Source organism: Polypterus senegalus, chromosome 7, assembly GCF_016835505.1.
Source record: "Polypterus senegalus isolate Bchr_013 chromosome 7, ASM1683550v1, whole genome shotgun sequence".
NCBI classification, from domain to species: Eukaryota; Metazoa; Chordata; class Cladistia; order Polypteriformes; family Polypteridae; genus Polypterus; species Polypterus senegalus.
This window is the reverse complement of record NC_053160.1, coordinates 89,386,366-89,409,621: the sequence shown is the minus strand read 5'-3', so window position 1 is coordinate 89,409,621 and position 23,256 is coordinate 89,386,366. Positions and strand designations below refer to the sequence as shown.

The window sequence follows — 23,256 nt, the reverse complement described above, 5'->3', positions numbered from 1 at the left end:
AGGGCACACTCACTCACTTACACAAAACCAATTTGAAGATCTGTGGTCAGGACTTGAAAAGTAGAATAAATATAAATAACACAAAGACTCCACACTCCACAAAGACTATGTCGGTAATCTGGAGAAGTGAGGCAGCAGTGCTAACCACCTTGTCACTGTTATACCCTTCCTTCAGTTTATTAAAATAACGATAATTTTTTTCCCCACCAAGTCTTACAGAGGAATTGATCCTCTATTCTGCTAATGGTTGCATGATCAAGATGCTCACCTTGAATTATCACATCTCTACATTTTTGAAGTATGTAAACAGCTCTTTTGTTCTGCAGGTCTTACACCAGACAAATGACTGTACAGCTAAGAACCACAATACCAAGTGTCAGGTCACCCCTGCTTAAAAATAGTTAAAATATTATTTTTTCTTACATATGGTAGAAATTTTTCAATAGCAGCAGTACTTGAGCTTCAAAAATGTTTTGGATTTGGTTGCTGGAAAACAGATGAAAGTCATGGTTTGCACTAACAAAATAAAACACCGTGCCCAATGCTAAGGGGCAAATGGAAATATTAATCACATAATGCCAATTAAACTTCAATTAATGGGTTAATATGTCTAAAAAATGTAAATCCATGAATATTTAGGTTTGTATAGCCATAAAACTCGGAGAGACCTGCTTGTTTTAGAGTGCTCTCTCTCTCTCTGGCCCGTAAAACGAAACGCATGGAGTCCTGCCGACAGATGATGGCATCTAGGGTCTCTTCAGGTTTCCACGGCAATGCATTAGCATGATGTTTGATCAGGGAGCTGGAATTAACTAAATGCCTCAGTGTGGGTCAAAGGGGCCTGGCAAAGCTGTGTGAACCTCAGTTAATGAATACCGTAGCAACAAGTTGTCACAAAACATGGCTGAATAATAATGAGGACACCACAATAGTTCCTCTGTTGCAGGGCACTGGGCTCTACAAACTATGCTAATTTCTGCATATTGATGCAAAAAAGGAATTCAAAATGCTTGGAAAGAGATTTCCTTGTTTTTTTTTAAATGTGCTTTGGTATTAAAAAATTAATGTGAAACACCAGCACACATATAATATAAAATATAAACACTTGCTGCTATAATAATACTAGGTTCCCATCATTTACTACATAACATGCTAAAAGCTGTCGAGTGAGCCGTTATCAGACATACAGGTGATAGTGTTGAACATCCACTGCTAAATGCCTCGACTTCGTGAACACTTACCAATAATGAAATCTGTCCTTCCCTGACAATGTTAAGTATACTTTTCACTTTCTTCGCATCCTCACTCTTCTCTCCCAGATTGGTCCTAGTTCTGTTGCTGTTCTCATCGAGCTTTCCGTCCACCAATGAATTTTGCACCTGAAACGACCTGGGTTGGCAATTAGGCATCGTCTTGTCGGCTTTATGACCAAGAGGATCTGCAAATGTTCTGTTTGAAAAGTTTTTTGCCTGAGCATCTGCGTCAAGAAGGGAGGTGCAACCAAGCAAACTCTGAGGCAGCTCTAATCCTCCTGCCGTGTGCCTGTGCTGGTCTGCAACAATGGCTTGTGCTTTTCTCAGCTCTGAGCCTCTCACAGGGGCCAGAACGCAGAACTGTGTCATGCTGGCTGGCAGATTCTCGGAACTGATCACAGAGCAGGTCTTGTTGCTATGACCTTTGTCATTGGAACTTACACCCACAGTTCTTTTCTCTCCTGCTACCTTTGATAAGGAAGAGAGCTGCTGATTCGACTTAATGTAAGGCACGTCGAGAATCTCATCCATATCCAAGTCATAATGTTCAAGCTCACCAAATAAGAGGCCACACCCCCCGTCTTTGCTTTTGAACCCAAGTCCTTCACTGGGACAAGTACTGCAGGACTGATATAGCTTTTCAGAAGGGTCATCTTTGTGGCTGTCGACTTTCTGATCCTGCTCTTTACTGTCTGTTTCAAGTTCGGTGTCTTCAGGTTGGTGTTTAAGAGGTGAAACTCTTTTAACTGGCCTAAATTTACTGTAAACATCTGCAATGCCGGTAGGTTTGAGTCCGCTGTTGTTGAGCGCCAACATACCACAACTCCAGTTGGTGCCTGAAACTAAAACAAAAACAGGAGGGAAATCAGAAAAATTGCCATTATGCACAAAACTACATTCACAGAAATTCAAACTTTAAGGAAAGGCACTTCAGAGAATTTCTGTTTATGGATAAACACTGACTTAAATAGCACACACTTTTGACAGTGTAGCATTGCAGCCTCACAAAAAGGAGTCCAATTATCATGTCCCGTGTGCTCTATGTGTGGATTTTGCATGTTCTCCCCATTTCCATTTGCGTTTCCTCCCACAGTCCAAAGACATGCAGGTTTGGTGAATTTGGTGTTGTTTAATTAGTCCATGATGCACATGTGTTGTCAGCTTATGGTGGACTGGCAACCTGTTCAAGAGTTGTGTTGAGACTTACTACATCAGTGGTCTGTGTATTGCTAAAGTGGTTTAGGATTAGATTATCATCAGGCTAACAATGGTGGATTGATTACTAATAGTGATGAGCGAATGCCACTGAATTTACCCCCATCTCAAGTTCAGCAAAATCACGGAAAGGTTTGGGAATTTCAGCAAATTTGGCTTAATGCATTGAAGTCAATAGGTAAGGAGAAAGTGAATTAGTTTTGAGAGGATTATAATGGGCAGTGTTTGCCTAAATGTTCTGAGGTCTTGAAAAGCAACTGCCAACTGTGCTGGGCCGATTATCGTGGCCAAAAGTGTGAACTGATCTATGAGGGAACAGTGCTAACCATTGTACCACCATGCCTCCCTGAGATAAAATGAATAGACTTAAATATCAGAACAGCAAACTTTCTTGTAGACAGTGACAACAGGAACAGAATGCACAAATTCACTCAGGGTTGGCTCCTACAGATTTTTCTGAGAATTAATATCAGAACAGTAAAATGTATTGCAACAGGAGCAGCATCCATGAAATCATTGAGGGTTTGCCTGTATAAGACCAATGCACATAAGACTTACTTAGGGACAGCGACAGAGATAGACAAACAAGGGAGTCCTTGGAATCAGCTATAAGAGGATGGAAATCACTCATAAAGCATGATAAAATATAACAGTTTAAAACAACTTTTATTACTCAATTTTCAATTCTGTTTAATCCAGGTTTAGGGCATTGGGGACACAAAATCTATCCCAAGAGTATTGTGCCTGCAATTTGCATCAGTCATGCCTGGGCACTACTCCCCTTGAAGTGCTCGAAGTGACACCCACCCAGACAGAGACATTTAAAACCACCAATTAGCAAAGCATGCACATATGTTAGAAGGGGGAAGGAAGCCCATGAAGAACCCATGTTTAGATAGTGACACCACCACACTTTTAAATTATAACTGATTTACCATCTCCTGTTAAAAACAGAAACAATTAACGGTCAATCTCAGTATGCACACTTGTGACTTGAGGCAGTGAACAATACAAGCACTTAACATTAGAATTACCAGACCCTACGAAAAAACTTGTAAATCTGTCCCACCTTAAATCACTTCTTAAAATCGTTCACAGCTCTCCACCAGCGTCTTTTGTCATCTAAATGTTCTAATAAAAATCAGGCTGCAAGCAGCCGGGTATTCCATCCCCGCACCGACTTAGAACGTGCACAAACTTCTCCCAGCTCATGCCTTGATTGATTTTCTGGGAGTGAAGTGGAGTTTTAGAGTGGAAATAATAGATCGTTGTTTGGAACACACGCATTTCATGTCTGTTCCGTTTCTACAGTAATCTGTGTAAACACATTGTTAAAACAGAAACATTTTTTATATTCTAGTTGTAGATGACAAAATGTAGGCATAAACTATATAATGTATGAAGCCTGAAGTATCAAACAAATACTTTCACAAAAGATACAAATCTAACACAACAATTGTGCTTTTATTCAAATATATAACTGCAGAAACAAAAAGCCGACTTAACATGTGACATTGACACCCGTTTATTATGACTGCCTCCATGGCGCAATAGAATCAGCTGCCGACTGGGAAAGCGCAATTGTTGTGTTAGATTTGTATCTTTTGTGAAAGCATTTCTTTGATACTTCAGGCTTCATACATTATAGAGTTTATGCCTACATTTTGTCATCTACTAGTAGAATATAAAAAACGTTTCTGTTTTAACAATGTGTTTACACAGATTACTGTAGAAATGGAATAGACATGAAATGCATGTGTTCCAAACAACGATCTATTATTTCCACTCTAAAACTCCACTTCACTCCCAGAAAATCAATCAAGGCATGAGCTGGAAGAAGTTCGTGCACGTTCTAAGTCAGTGGGGGGATGGAATAGCCGGCTGCTTGCAGCCTGATTTTATCACCACATTTAGATGACAAAAGACGCTGGTGGAGAGCTGTGAACGATTTTAAGAAGCGATTTAAGGTGGGACAGATTTACAAGTTTTTTCGTAGACTCTAGTAATTCTAGTGTTAAAGGAAGATCGGAAAATTAATATAAGACAAGGAATAGTGGAAAACAAGGTGTGGACTACCAGAAAAGACCATCAGAAACCAAACGTGAAAACCACACAACTAAATCCAAAAAGCAATGCCAGTGAGTGTCAGTTCATAGCCTAGTACTCTTTCCCTAACTCCACTTGTGAAAAATGCTCAGTGAAAAAACATTTACATTCAGTTTAGATGAGTTACTTGATGCTGTATGATCATAAATATGAAAAATGTGATTTTGCTGAAAGTTTTGGCAACTTCTGCACATGCAATGGACGTGGTCATTACAAATAACACAGCTTGAAACACTTCACAAAATGACAATGACAGCAGAAGAAACCATTAAAGATGGCCAAATGGTGATAAAAGTATTCACAGTGCCAAAGAAGTGGACTGAAACAACTCCTATAATGTAGATATCTAAATATGAAATAGTAAAGAAAAGAAATTGCAACACTTACCAATCAACTTTCTGAAAGAATATGTTGTTCACATTTGCTATTTTAAGGTGCATTTAGCATTTTTCAGTTTTTTTTTACCTTTATTTTATGTGCTATAAGTTTTATACTCACTCCAGCTCTTAAAGTGGTAGGAATTATTATGGCTAAATTAATTTATTTCCTTCTTACAGTTTACACACTTGAAATTATTAACATTTGCTATATCTAATATTGTTTTCTTGCTTAAAAATTTTGCTGTAGTATTCTTGGACAACACAGCTTCTCAGCTATTTTTTGGGGTCAGAATAAAGTTAATGCTTATTAAAATATGCGTCTCCTAAATGCTCAGGTATTTGAAATGGTTACATTTGTTTTCTCAACTTCAAAACATTTAATGATAAAATACAAGAAAAGCCCTCTGGAAAACAAGTCCAGTAGACAAATGTTTCCAATTTGCGTGGCCGTAGTCATAATGTGCCAGCAAAGAAAAACGTGGTCTTGATCCTGAGATAAAAAGTAAAACCAATGCCAGGTGTCTTGGACTTCACACATCAGTCAGGCAGAAACTTTAATTCGGTAAAAGTTCAGATTGGCGCACACAGGAGAATAGCTCTAAAATGTTCTTCATCATGCTTTTATATAGTACCAATGAGTATTTACCAATAGCTACTTTGTTCTAAAATGGACAGAATCTGGTTACAGGCCATGAACCAGTGATTTTGGATACACTGTCAAAGTGTCAAGAATCAAATATTCTATGTTTGATGTGTAGACTATGGGATGAATTGTCACAATCACTCCTGCTCAAATCTGGTATCCCTAGGTTGCAGGTATTTTTCATCATGACTCAAAATCCCATTTAATTAAAAGAGGATGGATTCGTCCATCTGTTAAAATGTATCTTTTATACAATTTAGGATTACAGGAAAAGGGATTCAGTAATTACTAATTTCAGCAAAACCAATGATAGTGCAGGGTAGTCTACTGGACCTTTAACCAAACTAAGCAATAAATCAGTTGCTGTGTATACTAGAGGAAGTCATGTAACCCTCCCATGCTCCAATTTAAAAAAAATATATATGTGAATTGTGTATAATAATCTTTCAGGACACTTTGGACAATGGTATACATGAAATATTATTATTACTTAGCCCAGTCACCATTTGGCACCAGACCAGACTGCACTTCTGCTCCATGCCTGAGCAATGTTCACTATTGTACACTTCTAACCTTTCATTCCATCTCAGTTATGTAAGCCTGTATTTAAATTCCATGACAGCATGACAGGGACATCATGACTGAACTATATGGCTAACTTGCCTCTTCTCTTTCTTGTCAACAGGCTGCAGATTCAAAAGGATGTGTTAAGGGGAGATGTTTACTAGAGCCATATAAACAGAGATGACATATTTATATGGCACTGAGACAAAATGGAAATGATTGTGTTTATATCGAGGATTCCCTTTTCTGTTTAACTGGCTTTTCAGAAGGCATATCTAATCTTGACATGTTTACTATCATGGTCTGAGTATGCTTTCCCTAAAAACATATTGAGTTGCTACCCTATTTCTTTAAAAAATCCACAAATGAAAGAATATTTCATAGTTATGATCACTATATTCTTTTTTACTTTTTCAAGAATGATTGAGGGCCTATTTATAAGGTACTCAACATTGATGTGTCTAAATGGCTGCACACCCCCAAAAAATGATACAGGTAATTTGATTGGCAGATTTAAATTGACCCTGCATGAAACCGATGGACTGGCACATGTGCTGGCTGATGCCATACACTCAATGCCGTCCAGAATAGACTCCGGCCTCCTGCATGTTTGCACTGGCTATTGAATGAATCTGTGAGTGAATGTTATAAAATACAAACAGTTATGTCTGTACCATTCATTTTTTTCCCTCATCTATTTATGTTTCTGATATGGATGAGAGGAAAAATGCCAAAAGATAGAGTCCTGTCTCATTTTCTCTTCACTCTGTACTCCTCAGACTCTAAATATAACATCAGGTTGTGTCACTTGCAGAAATTCTCAGATGATTTCGCACTTAAGGGGTGTATTGAGAAAGGGGATGTGACAGTATTGAGGAGTCAGGAGGAGAACTTTGTTTCTTGGTGCAAAGAGAATTGTCTGTGTCTTAACATCAGCCAAACCAAGGGACTGGTTATTGACTTTTACATCAGCCTAGAGTCTCTATGGCCAGTCCATATTCAAGGATTGGAGGTAGTGGTGGTCTACTCCTACAAGTACTTCGTGGTCCACATCAATGACAGGTTGGACTGCTCTTGGAAGACAGAGAAACTATATAAGAAAGGGCAGACCAGGCCCTTTTTTCCTTAGGAGACTGTGTTCCTTTAATGTGGATAGTGACATCCTTCACTTCTTCTACAACTCTGTGATGGCCAGTGTGATTTTCTATGCTGAGGCATGCTGGGCTGGTAACATCACATCAACAGACTAATTAAAAGGACCAACTATCTATCTATCATAACTGATCCTAGTTAATTTAAGTACAACATTGTTGTAGATGAACATTGGAGTTCCAGCATTGGGTATAAGGTAGGAATTAACCCCAGTATATATAGTGCAGAACTACAGTTATCAGTTAACCTACATGGCTTTGGAATGTGGGAGGTAAAGTGAGATACCTGGGAAAATAAAACAAAAATTTAGTGCAGCCACAGGGAGAAAGTCCACACAGACGGTTTTCAGCCTGGGATTTGAAACAAGAACTCTGAAACTGTGAGACTACTGTCACCCATGATTTGCTGAAATCACTTAATTCTGTTTAGGGTCACAATGATCTAACCCAGAACAGGACACCAGTTTGCTAATGAACAAAAATTAAAATGAATAACATAAAGAGAAAAATAACAATTTGTAAATTGGTAATTATTGTTTGTTTTTGGACTGTAAACTGGAGAAAAAGCATTAATCTAAAACAGACACTGAATACTCTTTGAAAATAAAATGATTTGTGCCACCTGCAAAGTAAACAGTGGTAACAACATCACCGCAAGAATTACAGAACCTCGGCAGTGCTCTGCACTTAAACACCTTCATTTGTTAATAGCAGGTAAAATGTAAAGTAACTTACAGCAAAAAAATTAATCACTTTAACGTACACTACACCAAGCATTGTATGTGATTCAAGCATTTACAAAAGAGAGTACTTTTATGTTAGTTTTATTTACATGTTAAATTCTTTCCAAGTGATATACGAAAATGAATGCCATATGTTTCCCAGCTGTTTTGTTCTGACAGGAACCATTAAAGACTTCATGGAAATGAATTCTGTCTGGGCCTTCAAAATACAGGGATTTTTTTTTTTTTTTCTTCATACAGACAGGTCTAGACTTTAACAGAGGGAACAGTATACAGAACCACTTGAAATCCTGTGTATTGTGACTTTTTCTGTGGACTTGACTTTGTAGCTAATACCTTCAAAGCTTTAGGGCGAGTCACTGCATTCTGGAAGACACGCAATGAGGAAAGTGCAAGTTAAAAGTCAGTTGGCACACTGTAATGAAAATAACAGAGGATCTCTGAGGATTAAACTTGAAAGAATTATAATTTGAAAGTTATGTCTCTGAAAACATAAGATAGCAGACAATCAACTGCTTTTAAAACACTTATTGCTGCTACCAAACAAGTTTAACTTACCTAACATTAAACGATTCTGACAATATTTCAAGTGAAACAGCTTGAAAAGAAATTTAAACTCTATTACTTCATGTTACATTCTTCATATACCACCTTATATACTACCCATGTTATACATATTATTTGTTGAATTATTTTACTGGTACCCTAATTTAATTTTAATCATTATTATAAGTATTATCATGCTATATAATAGGTTTATATAGTGAGTAGCATTAAATACTATATATACAACAATGATGGCAACTGTAAAGTGGAAAAACTAAACTTAATGAGTTGAGGCACAGAACCTTTACTGTAGCTTACAATGAATCAATCAGTTTTCTTCAGTGGTTTGTGACAATGTTACTACACAGGTCAGCGTAACAGATTCGTACCTTAACTACTCTGTTATAATGTGTATGCTTGGGGACCACCTTCCTGGCTCTGACAAGGTAAGTGTTATCATTCCAGGATAAGAAGAAGCACTGGAGCCAACTGTATTTTCTCTTTCCACTGCAGATAAGAGAAGATGCTTAGCCCCGCCCACAACCCACAGAAAATTCTCTGCCTATTCTGCCTTGGACGCCATAAGAACAAGCTATCTCTGGAAGGTGTTGTTCTTTTGGACCAGACTCTCAGTGAGGACAGACCTTCCACTGAAGGAACTTCCCACTGAAAAAGCCTTGGTTATTTTGCATGCTGGGAGCAGATTAAACAGGTTTGCCTAGCTCTAACTCCAAAAAGCTTTCTGGCCTCCTCTTGTCTGTTCTTCCAGTCTCAGTTTATTGTCATATGTCAGATAAATGTGAGGCAAAAGCCCACTCCTGTTTGAGGAGTTTAACCTAACAGGTACACGAGGAAGGGGTTAAGCGTTAGATAATATCACCTGACAAATATTTACATTCTCCTCCAGCCCAAAAGAAACCCACCAGCCCAAAATGCTATAACCATGCCCAGCCTCCACCTCCCACCCAGCTTCCTACTGCCCCACTGGCATGATAACATGAAGTTTTTATTTGAACAGTAAGGTTGTCATTTTGTCATTATATAATACGCTACCGTGGCTGTTCATTTGTCTGTCGGATTTTAAATCACCTGTAGGTCGCAAACCTTTTAACCTATTGACCTGAAATTTGGTACACATATATTACATGACCTCTACTGTCTGTCTTCGGGGGTGGTGATTTTATTACTATTTTTATTTTATTGTAGAATCAACTCTCGGCAGCGGCCAGAAGGGTGGCCGTGCAACACAAGCATACGAGCGCCGTTCTTATCCTTACCAACTTTGCCGTCACTTCCCCTACCTCCTCATATCTAAATCATTCTTGAGGCAGATTGAAGACTTAAGTGCCAGCTTAAGTGAAAAATTCAGGAAAACGTACTAAATAATTGCAACACAAATACTGACTTACAGTAATCAGTTTTAATGCGAAAAGATGCAGACGAAAGAAGAGAAGAAGCGGGCCACTATGGTGGAGAAAAGAAGAGCTGCTCAGGAAGCAGCAAGCACATCAACCTCTGAGCAAACGAATGCTAAACGTAAAGAAAAAGAGGATGAAAACTATGAATGCTCAAGTCAAGTGAATTCACTGTACATCATCGTGCAGTGCGTCGTTACTGGTATATATATAGTGTATGTGTGCTGTTTATATATATATATATATATATATATACAGTATATCTACATATATGTATAAGCATACTGTTTCAATCTAAAAGTATACATAAAGTATTCAGACATCTACATTTCCTGCAAGCTTTATTGAGGAGTTCACAAGTTATCATTTGTCAGAGTATCTATCTATCTATCTATCTATCTATCTATCTATCTATCTATCTATCTATCTATCTATCTATCTATCTATCTATCTATCTTAAAGTTTATTATTATCCTGATATTATGAATAAAATTTACACAAATCTTATTTTATTTATGAATTTCCCACCACACTTGTGTTTTTAGCAAACAGTTGAATTCTGTGTACCTGTTTTAATGTACTGAACCCAAGCCTTTCTTATCTAGTAAAAAGCTAAATTTATTTTGATGTTTTATTTTAAAATACTTGTAGCACTCCATCTGAAGGTCCTTTTAGCAGTAATTTAAATACATTGTTGATTGTAATTCTTTAGTTTCCTTTCTTCCATTTACATAAAGTTCAAGATAAAAATAAACGCTGACATTTTGCAATCTGTGGCTCTCAGAATGGTTCTGAGAGACCCCTTGCGGCTGATGTTTTATTGTAAATCAGATTTGTGCCTTATTTAATTAACCAAAGTGTATTTGGTTCACTTTGTACAGTGAAAAATAAGAAATGTTACTCATTCCTTATTTCAGTCTGCAGTATGTTAAGCTTTTACTTCCTTATTGTAAGAAGCATAAAAACAAACAAAAACTACTACACAAAAGTAATGCGTGTGTGGTCTCCTTTACATCTGAAGGTAGTAATAATGTAGAATAAACTAGCCAGGTTACTATTATGCAAGTTTCAATTCAGTCAATTGGCTGTAAGACAATGACACAATCAAGAGGTAAATAAAGTTCAATTACTGGTCATGATTCTGATATTAATCATAAAAAGAGAGAGAAGGCTAGAGAGTTTGACTAAATGCTTTGCAGAAGTAGAACTGAGGCAGAGCACTTACTGGTGGTTGTTAGGCACAGAAAATGCTAAGACTAAGAAAAATTTAGTTAGCAATTTTTTTCCTCCTGGATTTGGAGAGATACATCAGAGTGAATGGGAACCATTAGCACCATTTGTGGTGGACCTCGAGCCAGGCCTTTGTTGTATTCCAACAAAAACATGGATTACATTGTAGAAAAAAGCAGAGGGGCAGACTGGGCAGCCTGCTGGCCTACTTCATAAAGACTTACATTTGCCTTTCCTTAGAGACTATCAGCCTCAATAGTTCCTTTTATCCAAAATCAAAAAAGAAGAGTTTTGTTTTCTTCGCTGTTGCCATACGTTACCATTTGATTATCACTATTATGAGCTTTATAGTATCAGTATTGCCACATGTACAGAATACAGTGAAATTCTTACACAATCTGTTGCGCTACTAATTGAGGTGAAGGAGTTATTTGAACTGATGCAGACACAGTACTATTTGCCCACTGACTCGTAAGCAGTGACTATTCTGAGCATCCCTGTGCACCTCAGCGATGTTCAGTGATGTTGTAAGAACTGCACAGGACAAAGAAGGAGTAGCAAGGAAGCTTTAATATTCAGGACATACATTTTAGAAGAAGACAGCTTAGCATGTGCAGGATGTTTGTTTAATACTCTTTAGCTCCCAAACACCCATTTAGATAAAATTAGTTGTCTCTGTTACTTCTGTTTCCTAACCTAAAATTATATCACACTTGGCTGAAGCTTTTATTTAAGGTAATTTACAGGATTAGGATGGATTGTAACTGTTAACAACCTTTTGTTTTCACAGTTTAACACAGACATAAAGATGCGCTATAGCTGAGGTGAACTCAGATGATGACAAGGGCTCTACACCGGAGAAAGAATGCACGTCGCACTTTTGCCGTCGCTGTACTTTGTATATGTACAAGGGAAGCTCTGCAGTCTACTTGTGACTTTATGCTGTAGGAAGATAAGGAAATAAATCAAGGTAAATAGGTAAATAACATTTGATCTGCGATGGCAGCTTCCTCCTGCAGCTATAGACTCTTCAGTACGCAAGCGACTCCCCACTCTAGTGTTTAGATCTGGACAGTGTATGTACCCAAGAAAGAAGTCTGACTGCATTCTCGCACCATTACTCACATACTGAAGTGTCAGCATACACTTTTTGTGGCATTACACATGTACTTTTTGAGTATGCCCGTGTCGATCAAACACAGGAAGCTCTACATACTACTGTACATGTGACTTTACGCTGTAGGAAGTAAGTAAATAAATCAAGGTAAATAACACTCGATCTGGCTTTTGTATACAAAGTACAGTGATGGCAAAAGTGTGACGTGCATTCTTTCTCCAATGTAGAACCCTCGTCATCATCTGAGTTCACCTCTGCTATAGCGCGTCTTTATGTGAAAACAGCAGTGTCAGATCGGGGGGAGTGTGAACATAACTGGGAGAATGAAACTGAATAAAAAAAGCAACGCTAACATTTACAAATACCATACATTTACACCGGCTGTTACAGACTCAAATCAAATTTATGTTTTTATTCTAAAATAGTAAGAATTAGAACAGTTCACTTCTCAAAACAGAGTCATGTGGGATCGAACTCGTTACCTCTTGATTACCAGTCAGCTGTTCGTACTGTTACGCCACCAAAGCAGTCGTGTTAAAGACGTGTCAATGTCACACCGTAACATGGGTTCTTTTTCTGCAGTTATATTCTTGAATAAAAGCTCACTTGTTTTGTTATACTTGTACCTTTTGTGAAAGTGTTTATTTGATATTTGGACTTCAGGCTTCACTCATTATTTGCTCCATGTCTACATTTTGTCAATTATTACTTAAACATGAAAAATGTTTCTGTTTTAATGATGTGTTTGCATAGATTGTTGTAGACACAGAACACACATGAAATGCATCTGTTCCAAATAACGATATAGTATTTACTCAATAAAACTCTAAGCAACTGACACACAGGTAAAAAGGCTTGAGCTATGAAAATTTTCAGCAGCATTAGGAGGATGTGATAGCGGGCTACTTGCTGCTTATCAACAAATTTACAAGACAAAAGACACTGACGGAGAGGTGCGAAGGGATTTAAGGTGAGATGGATTTACGAGTTTTGTCATAGGCTTAGGTAATTCTAGTGTTAAAGGGACTGGCTCAGGTCACATGTACATAGGTATGACCAAAACCAGCAACCTTGGGTTTACAGTTGAATGCCTTAGCCAACAGACCAAGGGAATGTCAAACAGATTTTGGATGCAGGTTTTTACCAAATTATTGATGTTAATGGAACAGATTTATTCTGTTAATTTTAATTGACTTGCTTTTAATATTCAGAGTCATTATTTGTTTGTTTTTTCTTTTACCAACGGACTAAGAATAATGAGATACAAAGAGCCCTGAGAGAAGACCAGCTTCTATGATTCCTTGTGCGCTGTGTCCATCATACAATATCGATTTCAATAAAATATTTGGAAAGAACCTGGTGAAGGCCTCAGAAATATTGGACCACTCTCATCCAAACAACATATTTGATTGTGGTCTGAGAAAAAAGAACATCAACAGTTCTAGAAGTGTTTGTTGAGGAAAAGCAGGAGCACTAAAAAACCAGTATGAAAAATACTTGTAAATGTCAATCTAAGGAACTGAGTTTGTGTCTCCTGAGTTAGCCGATTGCCTTGTCTTGTAATCATTACTAATGTGTATGTGCTACTCAATATAAGTCATTTGAAATTAAGGTAAGAGAAGTATGTTCCATCAGTTGCAGTAATTGGTTACCAGTTAAGAAAGTAGCTGGAATGAAAACCTACAGCCATTGTGGCCCTCCAGCATCTGAATTTGACACTCCTGCACTAGACCCCACTTCCTAAGAAATCCATTTGCAAAGAATCTTGCTACTGTTTGGCTCTCATTGAGCTTATATTCTATTGTATTATATTATATTGAGCTTACTCTATAAAATAAGTTCTATTGTTTAACTTAAAAAAAATTCTGAGGCAGCAATTTGCATCCATTTTATCTGGACAAATTTAGCACTGTGTTTCAGTGAGTAAGGAAAACCCAAACCTAGTATATTAAACACATCCAAATACATCCAAACACACAGAGTCTAACTAATATTTAAAATTTAGCATGTCAAAGTCACAAATATAAATCAGATTAAGACTACCAAAATATTTTGAGCATATTTTACTTTTGTATCACATGATGAATTAGACAAAGATATAAAGTAATATTTACATCTGACAATTATCCTATTGTAGGTAATTATTTCAGCCTTATTTATAAGCATAAGACTTTATGGTAAAACTATCCATTTTCCTAACCTGTTTATCCAGAACAGGGGTGCAGTGCAGCTGAAACCTATCCCAACAAATGCAGGACACTGGCAGAAACAACACCTGAACAGGGGACCAGCCCACCATCACAGAATGAACTGATTTATAAACTCAAACTGTGGCTAGTTTAGCATTATCAGCCCACCTGTCTTTGGATTGTAGGAGGAAACCAGAACCCCCAAAAGAAATCCACACAGAGATGAGTAGAACATTAAACTCCACAATAGAGACCAAATGGTCTCCTTACTAAAAGACAGCAGTGCTATCACTGTGCCACAAGATATACTCTTTAGGACGGGCATTAAATAATAATAGATTGTTCATCATTTTTAGATCAAATATTTAGGTAAGCATAACCACAGATGGGGTGGTATGGTGGTGCAATGGTAGCACTGTTGCTTCACACTAAGGAGACCTGAGTTCATATCCTAGTTGCTCCCTGCACAGAGTTTATACAGTATGTTCTCCCATTTGGATTTTCTCTGGGTGCTCCATATTTCTCCCACAGTCCAAAGACAAGTAGGTTAGGTAGTTAGTTTGGTTAGATAGTTAGGTGTGTTCATGTTCACCTTGTGATGTCCATGTGTTGTTCCTGGCTGTGCTCCATGATTGTTGAGTTAGACTCCAGCTGCCCTGTGACCATGCCTTGGTTAAGCAGGTTAAGAAAATAGGTGGATGGATGGTCCTACCATGCAATGTTAAGCTTTTAAATAGCTGTAGAGGTGTAATAATTATCTACGATATAAAGATTGCTTGAAGTAAATAGTACCTAATGTTTTAGTGTAATTTAGCATATGATACATATTGTAAATAAAATTCAGGAGTCTATATGATTCACCTTTGTGACAATACCATGCTAAATTTGCAATATTAGACTTTTCCTGATTTATTTGGATGCATTTAGCACTGTCGTTGAATATTAGTGAAACAAAGGAAAAGGAAGAAATGTTGGGAAACTAACTGGGTTGTCCCATTTAATTGTTTTAAACAGAAAATAAAATGAATGTGCAATAGTACTGTAAAACAGAAAACATTGGCAGTTGCTTTCTCTCTAAGATTATCATTGCTTGTCTGAGTGGATCCTTCCTCCGTTTTTTTAGGTTATCTCGATTCAAATTCAGCCACGTCCTCTGTGTGGCTATAAAGGAATTGTCTTGGAAGGGATAGATAGACACAGTTGTTCTCAGTGGGTGTTTTCTTTGAACTGTGAAGTCAAAACAGGTGACAATGTTTGTGACAGCACCCCCTCTTGCTTTGGGGCAGTACTACATATCTCAGTAAAGCCTGGAAAGAGACCCCCTGATGCATTTGTATGACAAGAAATTAAAATTGCTTTACTCAATAAAACATGGGGCTAAATACCAAACATAAAGTGTGAGCAAATTGCTGCCTCGTTTTTTTTTTTTATTTTTTACTGTGAAATAGTCATGACCTATCCTGGCAGCATCAGGCATTACAAGCCAGGACATGGTGTCAGTTTAGAGTATCCAGTAAATTTGTAATCTATCTTTAGTATGGGGGAAAAAATAGAGAATGTCGATGAAGACATGCAGAGAACAAGAAAACTCCACACATACAGTGCCCAGGTTGGAATTCAAACCCTTGACTGTAGAGTTGTTGAAGAGCAGTGCTTACTACTGGCACCCTTTTGATGAAAATAACTACACAATTCGTAAAGAGAGATAGACAAGATTGAAGAATTTATTGCCTTAAAGTTCTTATTTTTCTCTTGGCGAGGCTACTTCTTTGTCTGTTCTAACTTTGTTTAACTAATTTCCTTAAAGCTATGCTGACTGGAAATCTAATTAAAGCCAATCAGTTACTCGGAACAGGGGGTCTTGGCCAGACCAAAAGTACAAAGAAAAAGCCACATTTCTGTGTTTTGACGTCTGTCAGCAATATTTTTCACCCACAGTTTTGTGCGGCCATTTATCAGAACACCTTACTCATTTGTTGGTTTTCATTTTCACAGCAAAGTGAAATCAAGCCACCTTAAGTGAAATTCTTGGACAGCTGTCAAACAAGGCAAATCACCAACTGGATATTTAGATCGAGGGAGTTAAACATGCCACACATGTAATTCATTGATCATGGTGTGAAGGAGGCAACGCTAAGCCACAAATGGAAAATTAAATTAGATTTTTTTTTTTTTCGTTTCCCCCAAAGTTTAAGATGGCTCATTAAAGTACAAAGCGGTTTAGCATATTCACAGGCCTTCCTTCATTATAAGAAGGATACACAGCAGAGGAGCAAAAAAGGATTATCTGCCAGAGTATAATGAACAGCAAACACGTGTGTCAGGCAGTAAACCCCAGGAAGGTGAAGACATCTTCAAAGCTTTCACAGTTTTTAATTAATTATAAAATTGCTTAATGGCTTTGTTATTGTTTGTATTTTCAAGAGCCCTTTTTTAATAAATCACTGTTATAAGAACAAGAGTGACTCAAACAGGTTGGGGAAGAATCAAAAAAGAAGATCACACAAGTTGTTAGTTCTTAATTGCTGCTAGGAAAAGCAATGACTGTGCTGCATTTCTTTATATGAGAAGGGTGAGCTTTAACACATCCCTCTGTAGCATACACTAAAACCCTCTTTCTAAATTTAATAGAAAATGTATCTAAATTATAAAGTGGCTACACTGACCCTTGGACTTGAAGTCATGAAGTGGTGGGTTCGATGAGCACTACCAGCTCACTGTGCAGAGGTCTATTAACCTTACTACTTACAAAGTGTTTGAGTGTTTTTACATTGAAAAAAGTAAATAATTGTAAGATTTTTGGTTTGTAACATGCTGATTAGAAACACAGAATTAAGTGAATATTTATTTGAGCAGCTTATCATTATTTGCAGATCTTGCCAATAAATGCATAAAAACTTTGTGCCATTTCCTACACAGACATCAGTGAGATTACACATTATGAACTTACAGTATATTCTTATTCTTTCAAAAGATTATTCAACATATCATACTCTATGAACTTCTGCAGCTGCCCCAATTGTTCATAAGCCCATATATAGGTGATGGGCTCTTATAAGTGAGAGAAGGCATTATACAATGTCCCTTAAACATTAGAACAATCTAGACAAGAACAGGTCATTCAGTCCAACAAAGCTTGCCAGTCCTATCCACTTAGTTCTTCTAAAAAAACATTGAGTTTTGAAAGTCCCTAAAGTCTTACTGTATACCACGCTACTTGGCAGCTTATTCCAAGTGTCTATCGTTCTTTGTGTAAGGAAAAACTTCCTATAATTTGTATGAATTTTTCCCTTAAAAGTTTCCAACTGTGTCACCGTGTTCTTGATGAACTCACTTTAAAATAACAGCCTTGATTTTCTGTACTAATTCCCTTCATAATTTTAAACACTTCAGTCATGTCACCTCTTAATCTTATTTTGTAAAAGGAATAGTTCCCACAAAATTCAACATTTCCATAAGGTTACTGGAAAAGAGAAATGTGTATTTCCCAGTCTGGTAAATGTATTTAAAGAGATTTTGCACACACTGTAGGTGGCATGGTGGTTCATCTATTAGAAATTTTCCACTACTTCAGAGTCCTTTCAAATCCGGGTCTTGTTACTCTCTATGTGAAATTGTATATAGTTTCTGTTTTCTCTGTGTAGTCTGGTTTCATCCTGGAGATTACCACATTAGGTGGATTGGTAGCTCAGTATCACCCAGTTGTGGTTGTGTGCATGAGTGTGCCTAATGATGATTTGATTTGTCCCCCCAATTCCTGACAGATTCTTGTTTTGTGTCCAATGCTATTGGATTAGGTCCCAAGCTCCACAGCTCTTTGGAATAAATGGGTCCAGAAAATGGCCAGATGGAATATTTTGTACAATGGTCTTTATATTAAAACTCAAATGGAGTAAATTTCATACTGTCAGGAATGAATGTTTGAATAATTATTTGCATTTGTTTTTATCAGTATGTATATCAATCCATTTTCAAACCTATGTAAGCTGAGCAGGGTCACAGGGAATCAGAAGCCTATCTCAGCAGACATCGGGAGCAAAGCAGAAACAACCCTTTTTTATTCCCATCTGTTATTGCCTTTCATCATTATATTAACATCATGACTTCCTCTAGAAGTCCCATAACTCTCTAGCATCAGTGTTTCCAGCATGTACTACAACTCTATAGCCTTATAAAACTGCTGCCCCACTATGATTCTGGAGGACCACTCTACCCACATCATTTGCCACTGAATGTCCCATCCAATTACACAACACTAGGTGCCTTGTGATGAACTTACTCCTAATCAAGATGTCAGGCTTGGTTTTGAACCCAGAACTCCAAAGCTGTAATTCCTCTGTCTGAACCAACGCACCAGTGTGTTGCCATTCCCGCCATAATTTGATCCTTCTTTTCTGTTCACCATATTTTCACTACTATATTAATTTAAAGAGATATTTTAACCACCTGGCATTTGTTTAAATATGTTGCCTGGAAATTCTGAGGTTTTGGCCACTGCTTATCCAAATGTAATTTGAGATTTCATTAATAATGCATTAAACCCACAAATGTTACCCTATGCCCCATTTCTAAATTGTGATTTAGTGGGGAAGATAATGATATAGTCCTGGAAAATATAACAAGTTTGCAGGTTCAAGTGCACTCTTTGAGAGCCCTCATTTTCTTCACGAGTGCATCAGATGGGCTGCAGCAAACTGTGTCGTGTTCTACCTCAACATCTCAGAAACGGCTGCAGATCCTTTAGGATTATTGTTTTCAAGGTTGACATATTTCTAAGAATAACAGAAGTATGGAGTATTTTGCATGCATTAAATTATTTCAGCCTGAATCACTAGGAAAAAAGCAATTCACCTCCTATATGATGCATAAAATACTGCAAAGCTATGTAGGTAAGCAGATTTGCTAACAGACTTATTACCTGTTTAAATGGAATAATTTAAGCAACTAGTATAATTTTACTTTATAAATAAACATTTTATTTTCCTTCAACATTTTCCACAGTAAATTGCAATCCAGTTTTAGAGGTTTGCCTTGACAATGTTACTTTTATTGCAGATTTGTTACAATTGTGGTTCTTAAAGGTTTGCTCCTATCACAACGGTGTTGTTATAAGGAAATGCTGTTACAGCTTAATGCATTTGCGCTTAAAATGTTTCTTCTAAAACTATTTTCCTTGAAAATGGGTGATTTTTAAATTAAATAAAACATATAAAAATGCTGGTACCACTTAGCAGATTCAGTAAATTAACTCTGCACACATGTGACTAAAGCCAGCCTTTCCATTACATATATGACACACTGTGCTTGGGGCCCATGATCGAAAGACCGATTAGGTTCACCTAATGGTGTTATTGCTGTTTTATGAGCATCAGATTATCACCTTTGACAGCTACTTGTTATGATAATTTTCCATTAATGAGCAGAGAGTTGGATTCAAGTCAATGCTAATTAGGAGAACAGAATAGAAAAAATGAAAGCATGAAGAAGCAGCTCATGTTTCACTTGCAGATATGTTAAAAAATCTACATTTTTGTGACTTCCAGTAAGTTAACTAATGGCATATCAGTTGCCACTTAGTAGAGCTAGTGGTTTACTGGAGTAGCATTAGCATTATGTGCAATAATTTTGATTTTGGGTGTTTAACAGATATTATCTGCTGTTACAGTACCTAGCTAATACATGGTTGAAGATTATTTATTTCCACTATATAGACCGCAGGACTTATAGAGGCTACTAATGTCAGTCAACATATTAAGTGCTCAGAGTGTTGCTGCATAGAAGATATGTTTGTAAATTTCACCAACACACAGCCTCTCTTGCTTACTAGTCAGTTATTATGTAACAAGTCAAAAAGTTATACTTAAGTCATTATTTATTTATATATGTTTTGTTTAAATTAAAGCTGTTATAAGAAATACTAATGTAATGGATTTAAGGTTTTTACAGGTTGAGAAATTTTGATGCCCAAGAAGAAGACTCCACTTAGAGTCCCAGTTTGTCAAGGAGCCACAGTGCACATGACAAACATAAAAGCTGCATTCTTTTTAGCTTCTCCTAAATTAATGAGAAAAGACTGGATGACATGTATTGTTAATAAAGCACAGTTTGTTGTACTGAGTCATTTTCTGTGTCAACCACTGTGACAAAAATTAAAGAATGAAATACAACAGCTATAATGAGGAGAACAAACATATTTTTCTTCCCTGTGCAATCATAAGTGATACAAGTAAATACGCATAGAAATAATTCTTTTTTTCAAGCACATGTATTCCAACAAAAGGTTGCAGGGAGCCAGAGCCTATCTTGGCAGCAAAATAAGAAACAGCCTTACATGTGGTTCTAGACAACCACTGGACACATGAAAGTTTAATCTAAATTGCAGAGATCAGAAGAAAGTAGAGTGCCCAAAGGAAAAACATTGTGGACAAAGAAAGAACAGGCAGACTATAGAAACAATAACGGGGATATGAAAGCAAGCCTTTATTATTAATATCAATGAATTAAGTCATCTGGAACAAGAAATATTACATTTAGATGGCAGTGAAGTTTAATCAAAACTGTTGCTCTGTGTATTAATAAGTTTTGTACTCTTATGCATGACTTGTTTAATAAATATTATTCTTTCATATACAGCATATATTTTATTTCTACTTATAATTATTATTATTATTATTATGCTACATTGCTTGCTTTTCTTTTTATTATGCATTCTTTTTTCATTATTATGCTGTATAACTGTGTGAGAAAGTTTTTCTTGGGCGCTTCCAGGAGAAATGCAGAGAAAGTTATTTGTTTTGAGACTTCTAGTCAAAGGGGAGCAAAGCCCCTAGTTAAACACTGATTTGTGTATTCTGTCAAAACTGTATTATCTTAAAGTTATAAAAAGAGCTACCATTTTAGAATGAATTGAATTGCAGCCCTCTGTAATCTTTCAACCTGTAAACGCTAACAGTATGTGAAGAGGATGCAAGAAAACCCAGAACAGCTCACCTAACTGCTGCAGTTGTCCCAGCATAGCCTGATGTGTATTGTACACTGGTGATGATTTAATACAAGCTAAGTATAAAATGGTTATGCTGTGATTGTTTTTTTGTTGTTACAATGTTGTCGTTGTGACTCTTAATTGGTGCTCTAGGTGGTACTACGTTTCCACATTTCCCATCATTGAATGTGCTCCATTCATGGAGTAACACTCCCACACAGTGACTAGTACTGATCTTTGTATAAATCAATCAAGAAAAAATGAGTTACCGGTAAATATGAAATTGTCTAAAACAGGATTGTGAAATCTCTAGACAGCCAGAGTGGATGCAGGGTTTCATTTCAGCCACTTTCTTAATTTGTAAGCTGTTACTTCTTTTGCCTTAATTTTAATTCACTTGCTTTATTGCTTTTTACTTTCTCGTATTGGTTTGGAATCCTCCAAAAATTTAATTTAAAAATTTTGATTAATCTTGACGTTTTTTACCTCCCTGAGTCAGAAAATACCATTTTTGGAATTATTCATGTGTCTCTGTGTAAACACGATCACCTGAGTACTCTTTTACTTAGGTCAACCAAATTTTGCATAGAAGTATTAGGTACAAAACATAGATTTCTATCAACTTTTGGGCTATTTCCTTTAACAGGAAGTGGTACTTTACCTCTTATTCATGCAGCTTCAAAGTTTGATTTATTCAACTTTACTTTTATAATAATATTTCAATATATTATTAATTTGATTTGTTGTTGATGGTTCTTTAATGTACATAATGTAAAAATAAAGTCCTTGTCTTGCAGTTTATTCCTCAAATATCTATCCCCATATATGAGTATACAAGTAACTCTAGGGGAGACCACTCCCGATTTTTTCTTACAATAAAGAGATACAACACAAGTTAAAAGATGATCTGCTAACTCAGAGGTCTTTAAAAGTCCTGGTGGGCCTGCATTTTTACTCCAATCAGCCTCCATTTAGATGTTAATGAGACCTGCTATTTAATTATATAGCTTGTTAGTGTTCCCTAGTGATGGGTGAACAAAGCCACATGAAGCTTTTGAGGCTTCAACCCTGACAGTGCCAGAAAAAGATGAGTAGTTTTAAAAATAGTGACATCTGATGGCTTTAAGAAATTATAGCAGCCATGAGTGTGAGACAGTGAAAGAAATAAGCAACTATTTGTTTATTGCATAGCTTCAGTCTGTCAAGTGCTTTAAAACCTGAAGGACTCTCAGTGTACTTATTTGATCTTATGATAATCATGTTGTCACTAAAATGCTGAAATAAATATACATGTTAGTATGTACAACAATTTTCTACAATAAAAAATGTTTAAACATGTTGTCCTAAAGCAAATTTTATGAATACATTATAAGCCACCACTGATTCTTAATTATGTGACAACTTTTCCATCTAAGGTTAAAATATTAATATTTTTCCACCAGTGTTTGGGGAATATTAGATCTAAGGGGCAAAGAGAATCATATTCAGTTAGGGATGTGCTTGTGGGACAGGGCAAAGTGAAAGAAGCAGTGCATAAGGGGGATAGGGAATGTGCCTATAGTACTAATGACAGATGCAAGCTCCACAACAGAAGAATACTAAAGTATCTGACTTATAGTCAGACACTATGTCAAAATGTTCCCACACTCTAGGTCACTTTATTCCAGTACTAGAGTCTATATTTAGTTCAATATCAAAAGTAGCATTTTCACATCTTGTTTT

The 23,256-nt window shown here is 36.7% G+C and overlaps 1 protein-coding gene across 3 annotated transcripts in view; it reads right to left on the bottom strand.

Annotated features, from left to right (window-relative positions):
• The window catches only part of LOC120532703 (synuclein, alpha interacting protein), a 243,708-nt gene that overhangs the window by 33,462 nt on the left and 186,990 nt on the right, over nt 1–23,256 (bottom strand). For all 3 annotated transcript variants that reach the window (XM_039758998.1, XM_039758999.1, XM_039759000.1), the window contains exon 5: nt 1,242–2,095. In XM_039758998.1, coding sequence (XP_039614932.1) covers nt 1,242–2,095 — 854 coding nt within the window. The remainder of the gene's footprint in view (nt 1–1,241; nt 2,096–23,256) is intronic.